The 17586-nt window shown below is 48.4% G+C and overlaps 6 protein-coding genes across 6 annotated transcripts; 2 read left to right on the top strand and 4 right to left on the bottom strand.

The window, feature by feature from the left end:
• Nucleotides 1-112: 112 nt before the first annotated feature.
• On the top strand, nucleotides 113-1210 carry FSUBG_2436 (phosphopantothenate-cysteine ligase; the record flags this gene model as incomplete). Its single annotated transcript, XM_036680208.1, has 1 exon — nucleotides 113-1210. One exon carries the CDS (start codon nucleotides 113-115, stop codon nucleotides 1208-1210), a length of 1098 nt encoding a protein of 365 aa, XP_036542113.1.
• Nucleotides 1211-1516: 306 nt separating this feature from the next.
• On the bottom strand, nucleotides 1517-2934 carry FSUBG_2435 (monocarboxylate transporter 2; the record flags this gene model as incomplete). The annotated part of the gene is made up of 2 exons (XM_036680207.1): nucleotides 1517-2427; nucleotides 2475-2934. The coding sequence occupies 2 exons, from the start codon at nucleotides 2932-2934 to the stop codon at nucleotides 1517-1519; spliced, it is 1371 nt and encodes a 456-aa protein (XP_036542112.1).
• Nucleotides 2935-3732: 798 nt separating this feature from the next.
• Nucleotides 3733-4582, bottom strand: FSUBG_2434 (uncharacterized protein; the record flags this gene model as incomplete). Its single annotated transcript, XM_036680206.1, has 2 exons — nucleotides 3733-4460; nucleotides 4510-4582. 2 exons carry the CDS (start codon nucleotides 4580-4582, stop codon nucleotides 3733-3735), a joined length of 801 nt encoding a protein of 266 aa, XP_036542111.1.
• An 872-nt stretch (nucleotides 4583-5454) lies between these two features.
• On the bottom strand, nucleotides 5455-7335 carry FSUBG_2433 (AP1-like transcription factor; the record flags this gene model as incomplete). Its single annotated transcript, XM_036680205.1, has 3 exons — nucleotides 5455-5701; nucleotides 5756-6774; nucleotides 6832-7335. 3 exons carry the CDS (start codon nucleotides 7333-7335, stop codon nucleotides 5455-5457), a joined length of 1770 nt encoding a protein of 589 aa, XP_036542110.1.
• Nucleotides 7336-9880: 2545 nt separating this feature from the next.
• FSUBG_2432 (uncharacterized protein) lies at nucleotides 9881-10219 on the bottom strand (the record flags this gene model as incomplete). The annotated part of the gene is made up of 1 exon (XM_036680204.1): nucleotides 9881-10219. One exon carries the CDS (start codon nucleotides 10217-10219, stop codon nucleotides 9881-9883), a length of 339 nt encoding a protein of 112 aa, XP_036542109.1.
• Nucleotides 10220-11718: 1499 nt separating this feature from the next.
• On the top strand, nucleotides 11719-12167 carry FSUBG_2431 (uncharacterized protein; the record flags this gene model as incomplete). Its single annotated transcript, XM_036680203.1, has 2 exons — nucleotides 11719-12063; nucleotides 12150-12167. 2 exons carry the CDS (start codon nucleotides 11719-11721, stop codon nucleotides 12165-12167), a joined length of 363 nt encoding a protein of 120 aa, XP_036542108.1.
• Between the last annotated feature and the right edge of the window lie 5419 nt (nucleotides 12168-17586).

The following is a 17586-nucleotide window of genomic DNA, read 5'->3' as shown; positions in this document are numbered from 1 at the left end:
CCGCCCGGACCTCCGCATCTCCGCCCCGGAGCCTCTTTCAATCAATCATTCACCTTAACCAAATCATTGGTCACAGCCTGGAATTGCGTTCACTTCAAAAACACTAAACAAGATGGCTACACCTGCCAACACGGCCGCCGAGGCCCTCGCTTCAGAGCAGACATACTTTGCTCAGAACCCTCCTCCGCGCAATTTATCAGCCCACACAGCTCTCGCTGCTGGCTTCATCTCCTCTCACGCCGCTGCGGGCCGTCGTGTTGTCCTCGTCACATCGGGCGGCACTACCGTCCCTCTTGAGAAGCAGACTGTTCGGTACATCGACAACTTCAGTGCTGGAACTCGTGGCGCTACGAGCGCCGAGTACTTTCTCGAAGCTGGATATGCCGTCATCTTCCTCCATCGTCAGTTCAGTCTGCTGCCGTACTCGCGACATTATTCGCATGCCACAGACTGTTTCTTGGACTTCCTGACTGAAGATGGCAGTGGTAGAATTGGTGTGAGGAGTGAGGTGCAGGATAAGATGCAGGGGGTGTTGAGACAGTATCGCAAGGCGAGGGATGACAATATGCTTCTCACACTGCCCTTTGTCACTATTGTCGATTACCTCCATGAGCTGCGAGAGATTGCCCGACTCATGCGTCCTCTTGGCCCATCTGGTCTCCTCTACCTCGCCGCAGCCGTGTCGGACTTTTTCGTTCCTCCTGATCGTATGGCCGAGCACAAGATCCAGTCAACCAACGCTGTTGAGCAGAAGCGGCCAGACGATGAAGAGACTTTTGATAACTTTGACTCGTCGCCATCTGTCCCCCGCTCAAAGCGCCTCGTCATTGATCTCGATCCCGTTCCCAAATTTCTCAAGAACCTCGTGGATGGATGGGCGCCCGAGGGTATGATTGTGTCTTTCAAGCTTGAGACGGACCCAGCGCTTCTGGTGCGCAAGGCTCGCTACAGTCTTGACCGATACCAGCATCACCTCGTCATTGGAAATCTTCTATCCACGCGCAAGTGGGAAGTTGTGTTTGTGAGTCCGAAGAGGGAAGATAACTGGGTGCGCGTGCCGAGAGAGGGCGGCTGGGGAGAAGCTGAGGGCAGGCCGCTTGTGGCAGAGGAGTTGCCAAGTCAAGAACCAGATGTTGAGATCGAATCTCTCATTATTCCTGCGGTACAAGAGCTTCACGGGGAGCATATCAAGGCACAGAAACAGAAGTAGGCCATGTTCTCGGGTTTAAATTAAATGCGAAATACCCAGATAGAAGGCTCTCAAGAACGAGGTGAGCTCAAGCATACAAAACAATAACTATTATATTTTCCTGCGTACTACGGTATCTATGTACAAAACCTCGCAGCAATGATATTGGCATTCTCAACTCTTTTTAGTATCCAAAACTCCTTTCCCAACATAATAGCAATACTTTTAAATGGTATCATGATTTCGTGTTCAGTCCTCGATAAAAAGACGATATCCGTTGTGTCTCGAGGTTTGATTCCGTTAGATGCTGATGTGCTCGATGAATGTTCAAAGGGCAGCCTTCCAGTTGTGCAAGCCCAACAGAGTGACCTTGGCCAGGAAGAGTGAGATCATGGATGCCACGTAAACGGCACCAGTCAAGATGATAAGTCCCCAGTATTCACCACCATTGGCTTGGACAATGCTACCGCCAATGGGAATACCGATCAGACAAGCAAAAGACACGATTGTGTAGGCCGTAGCATAATAACGTCCATACTCTTGCGTCTTGCACAGTCGACCGATACAGACAGGCGCAATGGCGATGGATGTTCCCGAAGAGAAACCGAACAACACGGTGAAGATAATGACACCAGTCGTGGTTCCACCAAGAGGTAGCCATACGCAAAAGCAGGCCACAATGGCAAGGATCACAGCCAGGATACTAACGTTAAAAGGACCGATCACATCGGCATAGTAGCCAGGCAAAAGTCGACCGATGACCGAACCAGCGTTGAGGATAGGGATGAGATTGTAGGAAAAGTCCTTTCCAAAGCCCTTGTGCAGCGCATATGTCGAGATGTAGCCGAGAGGAATGAAGAGTGAGAACTCTAACATGAAGACGCCGATCGTGGTGAAGAGGAAAGGCAGACTCTTGAAGATGAGGAAGTTGGGGTGCGCAGTAGCGTCTTTGGCGGGTGGAAGCCGAGATTTGAGAAGACAGATACCGATCAAACTGCAGACGAGGCAGATGAGAGCAATGACTCGAGTGGCCCATCCGTAACCAATCTTTTCGATCAGCCTCGTCAACATGAAAGGGTAGATGATACCGCCGATTCCACCAGCAGTAGATGCAACGCCAGTCGCCAGTCCACGTCGAGCCTTGAAGAAGTGGCCTACAGCAGCGATCGAGGGGGTGAAGAGTAGTGATGATCCAAAACCACAGAGGAGGCCAAAAGCGACGACAAAGTGCCAGAGTTCTGTAACAGTCAGCACATCAAAAACCACATTATCAAAGAGAACTTACCAGTTGCAAAACTCATAAAGATCATACCGCCAACAGTGAACACAGCACCAGCAATGACAAGCCATCTCGGGCCATACTTATCAAAGACAGGACCGATGTACACACCGCAGAAGAAGGCGAGAAAGGTGTAGATGGAAAAGATCCAACCGACGGTACCCTCGCTATACTCTGTGAGTTGGTTGTCAAGGACATAGGCCTGAAAAGTGCCGAGGGTGTTCATTAGTCCAAGTGAAGCGAATAGAGAGAACCACGAACCAGCGACCACGGACCACGCCTGCAAGCCGCCCTCGGGATACGTCTCCTGGAACGACGCTGTCGATGCTGCAGTCGGTTGCTTCTCTAGATCTGCTCCTGATTTTGCGTTGGTTTCGTCTCCGTTTTCTTGGTCGAGCTGGTTGACATGATCGTTGATCTCGTCATCCTCGTAGAGGGCACGAGATGTGACTTGGTGACAATCCATTTGTTGGTTGAATCTCTGAGCAATCGTAATGTTTCCTTTTTCCTTTTCCGTCCCCAATTAACCTAGCACGCTCTTCTTTCTTCCTCCTTTTACAATTGCCGTAGCATATCACTGATATCAGACATGTAGTTGAAAACTAAACTCGGCGGCAAAAACAAAAAGATCAGATAGACATGCTTAAATATAAGAACGATCGGATTTCGGCGTGGCCCCGGGTCGAAAAAGCCAGGCCCGCTTTCGGAGTGCGGCCTGAGTTGCCGTAGTGGTCGAGTTTCTTGTTGGCATGAGAGTAATGAAAACTCATCATTTGTTCGTCAAGGTCCTCAAGCTCCACCCTCTACACGGATATATACGGTCGTAAAATCCTACTCAACTGAGAGAGGCCTGATTGATTGACCTGTTGGGTCTAAACCCAAAGCATGGTAGACGCCTTCTCAAGACAAGTCCCATTGTTAATGCAGTCCAATTTGCCATCTCTTCTCCTTGGAAACGAGCAACGTGCATTGTCGGTCAAGATGGTCAACGCACTTGGCCCTCCGTCATTGAATTGTGGGTGGTCAGATGGGTCTTTTCTACCCCAGCTTTGTCCCTATGCCGCTATCTTAACCGGCCTCAACTCTTCGAGCTCGCTGTTGGTCTGAGTCACATCGCTCTTCTGATAGGCTCGAAAAGTCGTGATTGAATGGGTTCGCCCAATTATATACTTTTTGGGAACCATTTGGTCGGGGAATTATGAATTACTATCTGTCAATTGCATCAATGGCACCATGACTGGCTGAACTAACCTCCTCTCCAGAATCAAGCCTCCTCGTCTTCCACATCCTCCATGGTCACATGCCGTGATGATTGGCCTTGATCGGGTCGTGCTTCCGAGCTGCGATCTGTCGTCTTGAGATAGCCCTCTTGTTCTAGTCGATCTGCTTCCTCCGGCTCTATTAACCCTCCTTGACCTTGACCCTTGTTCATCTTCATCTTGACTGCCGTAGGCACAAAGGCCGAAACAGCCTCTTTTCTGAGATCGCGCACCACAGGCTTCGCTTCGTATACTGTTTTTGCTTCGACGACTGGCGCTTCCTTCTTTTGTTGCTTGTTCTCGGCGTCTGGCCTGGGGTTCTCTGCCTCTCTTCTTGCTCGTCGTTCGGCATACCATTTGTCCATGACTTCTTTGGGAATCGGTGGTGGTGTATCTCTAGGCATGGGGATACTCTTGACGTCGTCTGGAACTTCTTCGTCGCTTGTCGTAGCATCATTAGAACCTCTGCGCCTCTTCCCTAATACCCTGGATCCTGAGTCGTGATCTCTGTTCCACCCTCGACTGAATGTTGGTGCTTTGTCGCCAAGTGCTTCTCTGGCCTTCTTCACTGCTTTGAGTTCCTTTTCGAGCCCTTCTAACGTTTGTTCCTCGTGGCGAGTAAGCTTGCCGCCGCTCGATGTGATTTTCTTGAGGTCGTCGATCTGTTTTTGGATGCGCTCGGGGTTCTTTCGCGATAGCTTCTCGTTTAAGCGTTCTTGTCGTTCATGCTTGCCTATGTTCCAGGTTAGAAGGTCAAATGTGATTATCAGATTTCGTCTTACCTTTCTTGAGAGCCTTCGCCTTGTCAGCTTTGCGCTGAGCCTGCACAGGGTTGTAATTCTTCTCTTTTGGCATTGTGAAGTATCAGAGATCAGTATCTGTGTGAGGCTCGGGTGGAGACTATCAATATAATATTTCCGGGAGTCCTGTTGAAGACCAAAAACAAGAAATAAACAATCGCTACAGGATATGCGAGAAGTGATGTAAGCTGAGTACGACTTGTCCAAGATGGTTTGGTCTGGCTAAAGCTTCCTGCTCGCGATCATCTGGCTCCACTTGATGACTAAGATATGCTGTCATGATAAAAACCACAACAGCTTTCAGTCAACGATGCGCTTAAAAATGATGTCACGGCGATCTTCTATTTGCTGTTGAACCTTTCTAGATCTTAATTTACTGGCGTATGCAGGCTCCGGTTATTGCAGATTGGCTCAAAGTTGCTGCTGTGGCGTGCAATTTATATTCTGAATGCTAATACTCGTATCACTAAGCGCCCCCAATACAGATCATCTTTACGTGGTAATGAAAGTTGAATAGTCCCTTTGATGTACATATCTGATCAGCATGCGCGTTGCCAAGCCACAGTGATCATAATATATCCCCTGTTAAGCCATTGACAGTTGAAACCAGAAATAAGTCATAATTATTCATAGCAGCAAAAGAAATGTCCATCCAAACAAAGCATAAGTAAATCCCCAAAGAAATTTCAAGCTGAGTTAACAGGTCGAAGATTTCATGGCATGCTATATATCCATACCATAGATCATCCTTTCTCCTTTCCATGCATCCGATTCCGTTGACGGTGGTAAATCAAGCGCCGGAATCCCTTGGTTTTCCGATCCCATCCTGTCTGTTGTAAACGCCTTAATCATTGTGTAGCTGTGTGCTGGGTATGCCGCCGATGTTTGTAGTGTACAGCCGAATCTTTGTTCATAATAAACCTGGTCTCAAATTGGCAAGCCAATATGCTTATCTTGGTTTGGGTTACTCGACTTTATTTCCACACCCAACTGTTGGGCGACACAACTGCTGGAGACGTCTTTGCCCATATACTTTTGCAGAATGGTGTCAAAGTCGGTCTCAGCAACCACAGGACCAGTGCCAGAGCACTTGGCCTTCTTGGTAAGTTCCGAGCAGAGGCCGTCGAGGTCGAATTCACCATTCTGTGCCTTGGGGCAAGCTTGAAGTTTTTCCCTGTAAGATTGTGTTAGAGACAGACACTCCCTGAGTATACAAGTTGGTACATACCACAATTGATTGCAGTTCATGTTCTGCTTCTTAAGAGGCTCGTCATCGGACTCCTTTTCAGCATCAATCTGATCAATCAGGTTCGAAGGTTTCTTGGTTTGGCCATTGAGATGCGTGCTGGGGCTGTTAGGAGCCATGTTGTAGGGAGTAAAGAAATCGCTCTCGAGAGCATCGTTGAAGAAGTCGTCGAAAGATGGGTTTGCCAAGACGTTTTCTTGAGGCTCACGATAATCACCAAAGAGCTGTGGGTCAAACTGTCCACCGTTCTGCTGTGACAGCCAGTCAAAGTTGGTGCTGTTCAGGTCGATGTTGCCGAACTGGCTGGGGTTGTTATTGTTGTTGTGGTGCGTCTGCTCCTCGCCAATGGTAGTCATCGTATCAACGGGCTTAAAGCCCATGGGAGACTGGTTGAAAGGCTCAGGTGATGTTCCGCAAGAAGAGCTGGGACCAGTGTTTGAATGTGATGAAGCAGATGGGGAGCTGGAAGCGCCATTGACGCTGTAGTTTGCGGAGTCAACGCTCGCACGGGAGGGGTTGGTGGCAGAGCTTGCCATGGAAGGGCTGAAGACACCCGAGAACTTGGCCAAGTCATCCTTGAATTGCTGTGCGGTTTGGGCGCTGCTGTTGAGGCTGTTGGTAGGGCTTGGGTATGTGACCTTTTGCTGAGCCGGGCTTGTAGGCGATGAGCCGGTCTTGCTGACAGGTGGTCCTGGAAGCATGCCAAATTTGGGAAACTCGAACTGGAAGTTGACATCGCCTAGGTTGCTGACGGCAGCGCTGCCAAAAGGAACCTTTTCTCTGGGCAGTGACTTGGTAGCTGACATCACTGTGACCTTCTGCTTATACTGGTTGAGTTCAGTGGTCATACGCTCAACCTGAGCTCGAAGCATGCCATTCTCATGGTTGGCAGCCTGCGAAGCCTTCTCAAGCTCTTCAACCTTTGTCTCAAGGTCCTTCAAGTGCTTCTCCTTGCGTTCTCTGAAAGCACGCTGAGCGGCTCGATTTTGAGCCTTGCGCTTCTATTATAAGGATTAGTAAGTAATACACTTTATACGTAATCAATTGATATAACGTACCGAGCTGGGCTCGGATGTAAGAGGCTTACGACCGGGCTTCTTAGGGACCTTGTCGGTACTCTCACGGCGCTTGTGGTCTCCACCAGGGCTATCTTCATCATCCTCATCGTCGGGGTAGCTGCGCTTCTCCGGGGTATCAGTCTCTGGGGAGTCGGACAGAGCGACAGAACCAGAGTTGTTATTGTGTTCCGTGGAAGCAGCGGGAAGATCTCCAATCATGGAAGGCTGGTCCTCGCTGGCGAAGGAGAAGTCGAAACCAGAATCGCCAAAGTCATAGTCGTAGTTGTCGAGGAAGGGACTCTCCTGGTAGCCTGTAGCGGTGGCGGGCTTTTGTTGGCCAGCAGAATTGCGGAATGTCGAGGGAGAAGCCGTCAGAGAATTGTCCACGGGAGAACCAGACAGCTGCTGTTTGTTGGAGTTAAGAGCAGCAAAGAGCAGGTTCTGCTGTTGCGGGGTCAAGAGAAAGTTGGGTGGCAAAGTGCCTCCAGTACCGGTAGAAGCCATCGCGAATATGAAACGGGCGATCGAAAAGAGGCGTAACGGTGAGGAACGATTTGAAATCGAGGCAGACGAAATTGATGCCACGCGGGTTGATTATAGATTCAAGCTCTCTGCCAGTCCAGGCTCACGCAGGAGGGGACAAAGAGCCAGACCAGAGGCTGTCTGTGCCTTAAGCCTGTGTAGCGGCGACGTCGGGGACCTAGACGAGCGGGGCGGGCTTCTGCTGGGTTATGATACTGGCATATAACTAATTATCAAACGGCGATGAGAAGAGAGGCAAAGTTGAATAATAATAAGAACGGAGTTTTCGGATTCAGGCCGCAAAGGACAGGATAGAAACTGAAGCTACTATGGTATGTAAGGTAACAGTATGTAAGATTGATGATGAAATCGGTGGTTTCTGGTGTCAGGCGGAGCCAAGAATGGGCGAGGAAGGGAAATCGAGTGAGATGGATGGCTGCAAGTAGGTAGAGCGGGGGCAGCTGAGCGGGCGTTGGAGTTGAATCGCACTGTAGGTACTGTATCTACGCGTACCCAGAGCCTAGCAGGGCAAGCAATAGCAAGCAGGCAAGGCCAAGCAAGGGTCCAATGCGGAGCGTCCGACCAGAAAATTTGCTGCCTGAGTCACAAAGATTCCTTCTAGTTCATTCTTCCATCAGCTCACTAGACCCTGAACAGGAACCATCCTGGGTGGGGGTCAGCGAGTTTCCGAGAGAGGCTGGGTACAGGAACGTGAACTTTCGACAGTGCGAATAGCGTCAAAGTTGCATTTGTCAGCCGGGGCTACCGGTCCTCGGGACCCATGGATATCTTACAACAGAGAGGACGAAACAAAAAGCCCATCTAGGCCATGCCAAAACGAGCCATGAGCATGCTATTGTCCGTCTGTCTTTTCTCCCTTTCCTATCGCCTGAGGCTCTGACTCACAATAAAAAGACCGTGAGCTTTCACCCATTGATTGGCACATTGCCTGTGACCGGTCTAGCGACTTATACCCGAGCGTTTTCGGCAGATATTATTAGTTGACATGCACGCCCTTCGACGTACGTTGTGCACGAGTATCTCGAGTATTCTCCCCCTTTCTCGGCCTTGTCTTGTTTGACAGTGGCGATTCCTCCTGAACGGTCGGCATTATGCTCCTCCGACTGCGACAGAATGTCGTTTACTTATTGTAAATGGTTGGCCTTGGACTCGAGTCTCAATTACAATGCAGAATTGACTCGAGACCATGACCTTGGTTATGCTTCAACTGACAAGCCTCATGACCTCATAGTTAACTGTCTCTGACTCCCACCTAACAACGCCTCGCTCAACTCTCCTGCAGCCATTGCCTTATCCCCGAGCCACAACCACACGGTCCTGTTGAAATTCTCCCCGCCCCCGGATTTAGACCAAGATTCGGAGTTTGCCACACGGCGCACTCACTTCGCTTTCGACCAATCAATGGCAATTATTCTTCCCAATGGGTCAAGTCCAGTTATCAATCGCTGCGATTTCTGCCGTATTTCTGCATCTCAACGGCTGCCAGAAACAGCTCTCTGGATGCGAAAGTACTTCAGAAACAATTGCACGATTGTGGCCAATCGCCCTCATGATCTTGTGTAACAACCCAGCTAAAAGTTAGCAAGTTCGGGGTCGGACGTAAGCAACTGCGGCGTAGTGTGGTGCCTCGATCTGATATGCATGGATGTTTTGGAATCATCCCGGACCCTTGTTTGCATGAACTTGCACGTGATTCCTGTCTCAATTCTACTCAGATCTTGAAACATCTGTAACGTCTTGGCTTAACCTAAAGTTCAACATCACGACACGTTCAATCATATGTTCTTTGGGTGTCGGTAGTTCCTATGCTCTGCAATTCCTCCTAGAAGTTATCGACATATCGTTCGAGAATTTGAGATCAACATTGTCACTGTCGAAACGTGTTATGAATAGGGAGTCTTATCCACCTCATAAACTGAAGCATATGCTTGCCCAGAACATGTCACAGAAAACAGAGGTCACATTTCCTCCATTGAACCAAAGCGATGCAATATCGTTAGGGCGTGGTAAAGCTGCAAACCAACTGCTTGGCTAACGGGCTGCATGTAGTTGGACTTAAACTTAGGGCCTCCATCTTAAGTGATGAAAAGCCTTAGGTAAGTTTAGTATATCTTATTAGGTATTTAGAACAGTACATCGGAATCTGTCAAGGTCGGGCTCCTTATCCCCAGGAAGTCTTGGTGCTTGTAGCAGTGCTATGGCCAGCACTTGAACCGCTCTCGTTTGAGATGTTGAGATTGCGGTTGGTGGGCATCGCCCAAGTACTCTGTATTTAAAGGCACTTTGCCTGATGGCCGTTTGAGAGGGTCAATGAGGGAGCGATTTAAAATAAGGGTCACATGTTGACATGAGTTAAATTCATTTGGCGGAATGTCATGTGTGTATTGTAAACTGCAGTTGTTACCACGAGTCCCGATATTGGTCCACCAGAGAATCCATAGCATTGCCCACGGGCAATACAGTCCAACACTCAGTTGCCATCCTCCCCATCTGCCATCTCCTTAGCTCAGTTGGAGTCGACGCCATCATCGAACTTCTCGCGCATGCGTTGACAAGCATGAACCGCGACATGAGCGGCAGCGGCCCAGGTGAGAATGTGCTGCTGGGCAGCCTCAATGGTGCGGTTGCCGACACAAGGGCAGTACTCCGTTTCGCCCTCTTTGGGGGACGTCCACATCAGTCTCATTCGGCGTTTGCAGAGATTTCTGAAGCCGGGCATCTGAGAGAGATGACGGACATCGGTGACCTCGAGTGACATGAGCTTTGCAAGGATGGCCTCGTTGTCGTGGCCAGGGGATCCGTCCTGCAGCTCGTGTACCTCGGTCTTCAGGAGTTTGTACTCCATGCTAACTCTGTTACCTCTGTGAGTGATAGATTGAAGAGAAGATAGAGATAGTGATACTTACTGTTGTTCGCTGAAAGGTTCCGTTTGATGTATGCTTTGGGCGTCGGCGATAAGAATCACCGCGACAAAATTGTGAAGGATGTGGAAGTTTCTTGTTTAGTAAAGCTATGTGGGAGAGAGAAAGATTTAATGGGAGAGAGAAATAGCTGATGTAGAAGTCGGAATGCGAAGCGTAAGGTAGCGTGTACTCCTTGGGTCGCTGATTCACTGTCACTTACTGCCACTGGCCAGCTTTTCTTTTTACTACGGTTCATATAATATCTGTTTACATTTGTCTGTTTCTTTTTGCCTTAGGTGCCTTGTGTAGCTGTTTATTCTCCCAGAGCCTCTCCTTGTTGATATTCTTTCTCTACCAATACCTCATCCAGCACGGGTCATCATCAACCTCCGCAGGTTATGAACCTTGGCGAGCCATTATCTTTGCGATCGAACCCCTTTTCTTCCTCTATACCCCTATCTGTGTTTTGTTTTCCTGAAACCGCTCCTAGCATCAGAGTATCAATAAAATAGAGAACTCTCTATACCTTCTGCCGGTGAGACCTATGGCAAGCACCCTCAAAACAGGATCTTAAGAACATCCCACAGGTAAACTCCTCCCTTAGAAATAGTCATGGGAATGAATACTTTCATACCGTTCGCGTGCATAGCATCAGGTCCCATGTCGCCGAGAGACTCGGGAAGTTCCTTGATCAACAAGAGCACCCTGGTGTGTTTCTCCCCAGGTCAGTGATCAAGTATGTTTCAAAGTCCAACTTCAGCAATATTAAAATATTATAATGCTAGTAGGTTCCTTGAAATTCAAGCTGTATCAGTCCTTGGTCCATGCACTGTTCGAGACCACCAGCAGGGTTTCGAGGACGTCCGCTGCTCCCACGAGCCACACAAGCCATCAAAGAACCCGCGGAGCTCATCAGGATATCTGTCGAGTTCAAAGTTGGCGATAATTGTCGATCAAAGTACGCAGACCTGGCTCGGTTATTGAAGCAGGCCTTGGTAGAGGCAAACTTCCGTGACGTCCGCCTCGCCGGTGGTGGAGGCGGTGTTGGAGCCAGCAAGGAGCTACTATCAACCCTTATGAAGATGTGTGTCCCCTCGCGAGCTCGAGAAGTCGATCTAGATCACTGAACTGGCATCGCAAACTTCTTGGGCTCTATTTCCGACACTCAGGGGCAGATACCAGCTATGTATGCTGGAAATGAAGGGCGACGATTACTTGATGGTCATCTCATCCCTAGTCTTGAGGTGTTTGACATTTATCGTTATTGGGTTCGCTTCTTACAGCAGTTGGTTCTTGCCAACAGAATCGACTTCAACTCCATTATTCGGAATGGACAACCTAGCGACCAACGCGGGCTATATCATTTTGTAGGTAACCCAAATCACTAGATGAATTCTTAGAGGGCCAAGAGCGATACTAATAACTGAGACTTTATATGATAATGCTCTACCCACTCTTGCGGAATGGTGAGGAATCTGGCCTGCGCCATCCCCAACACTTCGCATTCGCTATAACATCGGGCTTGAATCGCAAGGTTATCTACCGAGAAGAAGAGCACGAGAACATCGACGAGATCTTTCCCAAGGACTATGGAACTACCCAGATCAATTTAATTGATTCTCTGGCCATCTTCCTCAGCTCGATGAGATGTGTATTCTTCCCAACAGGCAGCACTTCTATCGAGGAAAATGAGCGCTACGAGACGGTCCTATCAGTTTGGAGGATATACAGTACCCCTTCCACAAACCCCGTGGAATGGGTCGGCCGTGGCGACGTCATTTTTAAGGTAACAACTCGCTTCTCAATTCAACGTTGTTAATCATTGCACCATTGTCATAATGCTGGCTAAGGTATCTACAACACCAACACTAGGTACTACGACACTGGTAACATCTTTTTTACATAAGATAGCGACTTGTCTTTTATCATGAATCTTCGAAGATGTTTACCTTCCACCAGTACCTACCAAAGTGGGTAAATAAGTATCTAAGTCGAGCCTTCTAATCCTCCTCGATACCCATTCCACTCTGCATTTAGTCGGCAATGGCACTCTTAGACGGTCAGGAGGCTTCTGGTTTCTAATATTTATGCATGGGGATTTTGGTAGTCATGCAATAACTCTACGGCCAATGCGCCTTCCCTATAAGTCTTCGGATAGGGAAGGCCCACCTAGACATCAACATGGCGGCAGGAGGCTCACCTAACTTCCTTCCATGTCGAGCTTCCAACGTATGTGTGTAAGTATCCAAACTTCTCGAGGCTCACCCAATTCAACACATGGCAATGATCTGGAAGACCTCTATTAAATGTCTTGAACTCGTCATCAAGTATTATCGACTCTACATCGTTTCGTATGTATTTCCTTTGCAATACACCTACAGTGTGTGCTAATAATGTCTATAGATGCCTTCTCCAACGGCTACAGCTTCATGGAAACCACGGCGTTGTTAAGAGAGATGGGAGGGAGCGGCATCAGATCTCCAGAGCCCCTGGCATCGCACGTATCTACTCCAATACCTGCCGAGGATATACTGCACTCTGTCCCATCCGACTCGCTGGGCCTTCAGGATGCATATCAGTTGAGTGAAATGAAAACAAATATTGACAGAGCGTCAGAGGCCTGTAAGGTGGGTACGATCGTAGAAACTGAACGTCTGAAGTAAGAGTCAGATCACAACCACACATCAATATGTGAGGTTTATCTGGATCAAAAAAGGCTCGAAGCATCGCCGACTCCGCGCTGAGATTGCGACAACTGGCAAGGACCTACAATCCTCGACACCGAATTCGCAGTCGATATAGACAAGATGGAACTTGTTGCGATCGCAAACTTCTTCACTCAGCATTGGTCTGAGTCTGAGCTTATTTGGTTCCCTCATCGCTTGCGCGTCCGCTTTCCCCCTGAGTCTGAATGGATCTGGCCCCTTCTTGACCAATTCAGACACTAACAGGGAAAGTCTGTAGTTGTAGTTCTGCTGCAATGCCCTCGCCGCAATGATCACATCAACAAGCCTTCAAACAACCCGTGTTTCACGCACGAGATCGCCAACGTAATCGAGAGTTGTAAGTTGCACGACGGGTGATCATGAAGTCAACTACTGATACTTGGCTAGGTTTCCAGCCGCTTGGTCTAGGGATCCTGAGGCTCTACTTTCGAAAGCAGTGCCGTCAGACGAAAGACGATAAGCATTGCCTAGGAGTATGCCATGGACAAGAAAGCTTTGTTCTGGGTCTATGTACTGCGGTTGAAATGCTGATCGCAACCCACGTCTATGGTGTCAAAATAGACTCAACTATTGTGCTTTCGAAATCCATTGCTTCTCTTGGAAGTGGGATTGATATAATACGGGGGTAGGACATGTGCTTGATAGAGACTATCTATCGAGTGCCATGGCATCCCGAGTCCTATATAGTGGCCTAATTCGGACTGTTAACGCCCAAAACGCCATGGTGTCAGTGAACACATGTCTATTTCCTATCCTGAAAAGGATCCCCGCCACCTTTCAACGGTCCCAGTCATGACTGCCGGGTCGTATCATCTTTCCAGTGGATCAGCACGTCCAGATGTTTCTCGAATATTGCCGATCAAGTCGTTGCATCTCAGTTCAAGCGATCTTCACCGACAGTCCTACCCAAACTCGTCCACTCGAACTTTTCAACACGTCGTGAACAATTCCGTCAGATCCTGGCGTTAGGGCCAAATTTGTCAACAGAACACACATAAAGCTTTCTGCATCTTCTCATAATGACATTATCACACAAAGTCCATTACAAGAGCTTCTTGTTTACGATACTGAAGCAATAGTTTCCTTCCATCAATTTGACCCCCCACATGGACTTTCGGACATCTACACTGTCGAACCTCAACCCTTCATGGACAACTATAGTACATCCGCCAGTTTCGATACGAAAGAATATACAGATCCAAGTCTGTCACTCTCGACCCACACTCGTAAAGGTCGCACCGCGTCAAAACGCCGCCCCCCTGCGGTTAACGAGACGATTGCAGCCCTTTTCGTTTTAGACCAATCCGATCCACCTGTCCCAGCCTTCAAATCGAGAGGGATAGGTGTGAACTCTTGCCTAGGGGACGAAAACGATTAGGTAAAGTAATCATAAACGTGCCTAAGTTTATCCTAAACTTAGGGAAGATTTCCCTAAATTTCCCTAAGTTATCCTAAACTTATTAAAGGCTACCCGAAGGTTACTTGAGTTAATCACATTCGCAATGCCGCTCAGATTCTCTCATATACTCGCATTCTTTGCGTACAATCTATAGACTTTGTTAACGTTTATGGTCAATACAAACGGATCTTTATTCAAAGGTAAAAAGTCATGTCCTTGCGTCCTTAGTTAGGTCGCCGGCTTGTCTTCTTCCACCGCAGGGATCCTGGGTATGCCACAAGCCCGTATCACTACACGTACCGCACATCGTCGTCTAGTACACACCAAATTTGACGTGCACAAATAATACCAGGTCCGGCGCCCTAACGGAAGCCAGCGGGTATGTGTACCGCCTCTCGTTGAAGCGACTGCACACATTGTCGAGTGGCAAGTAGTTGAAACCTACCAAGGCCTTTTGTGGGTTCCTCTACCCGGCTGGACAGCGGTTTATCAAATGCCTCACACTACAGCACGGCCAATACCAATGAAACAAGATCACTAAGTCGGCAAAGTCGCCGATGTGCTCAGTGGTGAAGACGAAACCCAAGCGGATATCGATCGAAGGCCCCTCTCAGAGCGTGGCTAGAATTCCCATCGCTTCGTGGACTCCCTAGCATATACGTCTCAGCAGTGGGCTGACGAAGCTCTACCCGATATCAACCCTTTGGGATTGCGCGCGGAACTTTAGGAGGCTAGGTGAGGTCAGTCTCCTGGGGCGGATTCATCAGAACCAAGTATAACTTCTCCGCCTTCTCCGCGACAGGGCATTGGAGACCTCGATTCCTTTCCCATCCCAGAGCTGGGAAGAACGACTCACACTTGGCATACTGCCTACAGCGACGCCTTGACTGCATATCCCCAGAAGCATCCACAGTACCTTTCGCTAGAGCCTTATAAAGTTGGCTCAGATAGAAGCACACAACGCATCGAAGCAAATACTCGGTCTATTACTTCCTGTGAAACGGAGAGATCTCCATTCCCGACAACATGACGAAGCATATCATCCGGCTGCAGGGGCCTGATGGCAAATACCGCGAGACAATTGAGGCTGGCGCCTCAACAGGCCTGGAATACTCCATATCCGACATGATGTACGAAGAGCGATGGTTAATGGAAGCGGCGCCACGTCACAGGAAAGTTCATCGCCAGAGCAGGACGACTCTATTTCCTCCTCGACGTCAGTATCCAATTTGAGTCAATATCTGGACTAAGAAGGAAAGGAGATCAGCGTTCACGGCATTGGGCAACAGGCAAATGCCCTCTGGGAGCCTCAACAATGCCAAGCCCCCAACCAGAGCCAGGTCGGAGACTGTGTCGATGGATGGAGGAGGTCAGCGGCACCTATTGTGATCTTCCAAGTACTGCCAAGAGCTTCTATTGCGACAAGCTGCGCGACAAAAGATGCGACAAAGGATGCCTAGGAAGGCGGCGGCCATAATCTTTTAAGACCGTTGAAAGACGACGATGGCAATGAGAACGTCTGTATGATTGTAGTGGGAAGATCTGCCACTGATTTGCATCCTGGTGTAATGCACGACTAGAACCAGCCCCGAATAAAGCGATCGCTTGAGTGGGAAATATCCATAGCCTTTGTTTTGTTCGCCAACTCACTACATGAGACGCTTAGCTAGTAATCCAACATAATCGGCATCAAGCATCAATCACTTTCTCTGGCTTGTGAGAGCACCACAAGCCCATCGTCACTTCAACAGAAGTGCCGTCACCACTCAAAGGAGAGTAATTTCCAGTCAGCACCTACTTAAAGTATCCCGGGCGACTATTTATTTATTGACAAAACCCCAGGTTCTAGAGTTTGTGACACGCGTCTCCCTACTGCGAAACACCAGACCGACAGTAGCAGCATTCACCTCGAATACCACTATATTCTCACAACCAGTATGTCCCTGCTTCACGCATCGCGATTTCTATCGCTGGCCACTCTTCATGGTACAAGCCACTCCTCACGTTTGTGCCGGTGCCGGTGCATTTCTATTCTCTTGCGCCCCATGTTACATCTCTGTATTCCCACGTACGTCTCAATATGCGCACTCCCACATGACTAACAGAAACACAGTTCGGTTGTCACTATGGTATTCATCACTGAGATCTCTGCGTACCAGTGGGATACCATGCACGGAGCGCTGTATCGTTTCACTCATGCCGACGTGTATCAATCCCTACAAAAATCCTTCCATGGTACGTGAAGGATCATGATAGAAGGCTCAGATATTTCATTGAGGTGTTTTTGTCTGTAAACCGGGTAATATGAAGATGTTCTCAAAGAGCTCCCCAAAACCAATCTTCAGACATCACGGGGAATAGATGTAGACATTAAAGAGACTGCTTATCAAAATTGATTCGGAATCTCGCTGCCGTACCGAGATGGCAATTAAGGCATCTGTGAAGTAGGGAAGAACCCTGAGTTTCTATGTATATGATGTTTGTTTTTGTGATGAACCCCCGTACAGGCTGAGGTAGTTGTCTGTACCCAAATACATTTAATGGATGCACATGTAGCCTCATACAACTACAACTGATCCCGAGCAAGTGGAAGATATAATTGGCCCCCTTTTATTAACTTACCCTGCATAGTATACCTCGAAGGTCACTAATAATTATAGGGGAAGTATTTGTCTGTCAGGGCGATTTGAGAAGACAAAATGGCATCTTCGGTGCTACTTTGGAATTGATACCCCCTGGAATCTCGAAAACACTGAAGCTTAAGGAAGATACATGATTTTAAAGCTATATTGATAGTATAACACAGCCTTTGTAGTCGAGTGCGGTATGGAAAGTCTCAAGCTACAAGAAGAATGAAGCACATATATCTAGAGCTTGAAGAAGTCATAGGAAGAGAGAAGATGTATCAGTCATCATGGAGTAGGCACTCTCATCGAGGTGTTGTAAAATTGTCAATTACTCTCATATTCAACAGTGACTCATGGGCTGGAAGCATCTTGGTTATCAATGAATCACTGAATCGCAATACCCTAAGGATCCTAAAGATCCTAAAGACTCAAGAGAGATTGCTGTGTGTATCGATGCGGACAATTCTGTCGCCCCGCCTATAAATTTCCCACATCATCGCCTTCACAACCTTTCTTCCTTCATCCAACTTGCCCAGCAACCAACCTTCCAACCTCCT

This window comes from Fusarium subglutinans (assembly GCF_013396075.1).
Source record: "Fusarium subglutinans strain NRRL 66333 chromosome Unknown NRRL66333_c0000020, whole genome shotgun sequence".
NCBI classification, from domain to species: Eukaryota; Fungi; Ascomycota; class Sordariomycetes; order Hypocreales; family Nectriaceae; genus Fusarium; species Fusarium subglutinans.
The sequence above is the reverse complement of the archived record's forward strand: the minus strand, read 5'-3'. Positions and strand labels throughout refer to the sequence as shown.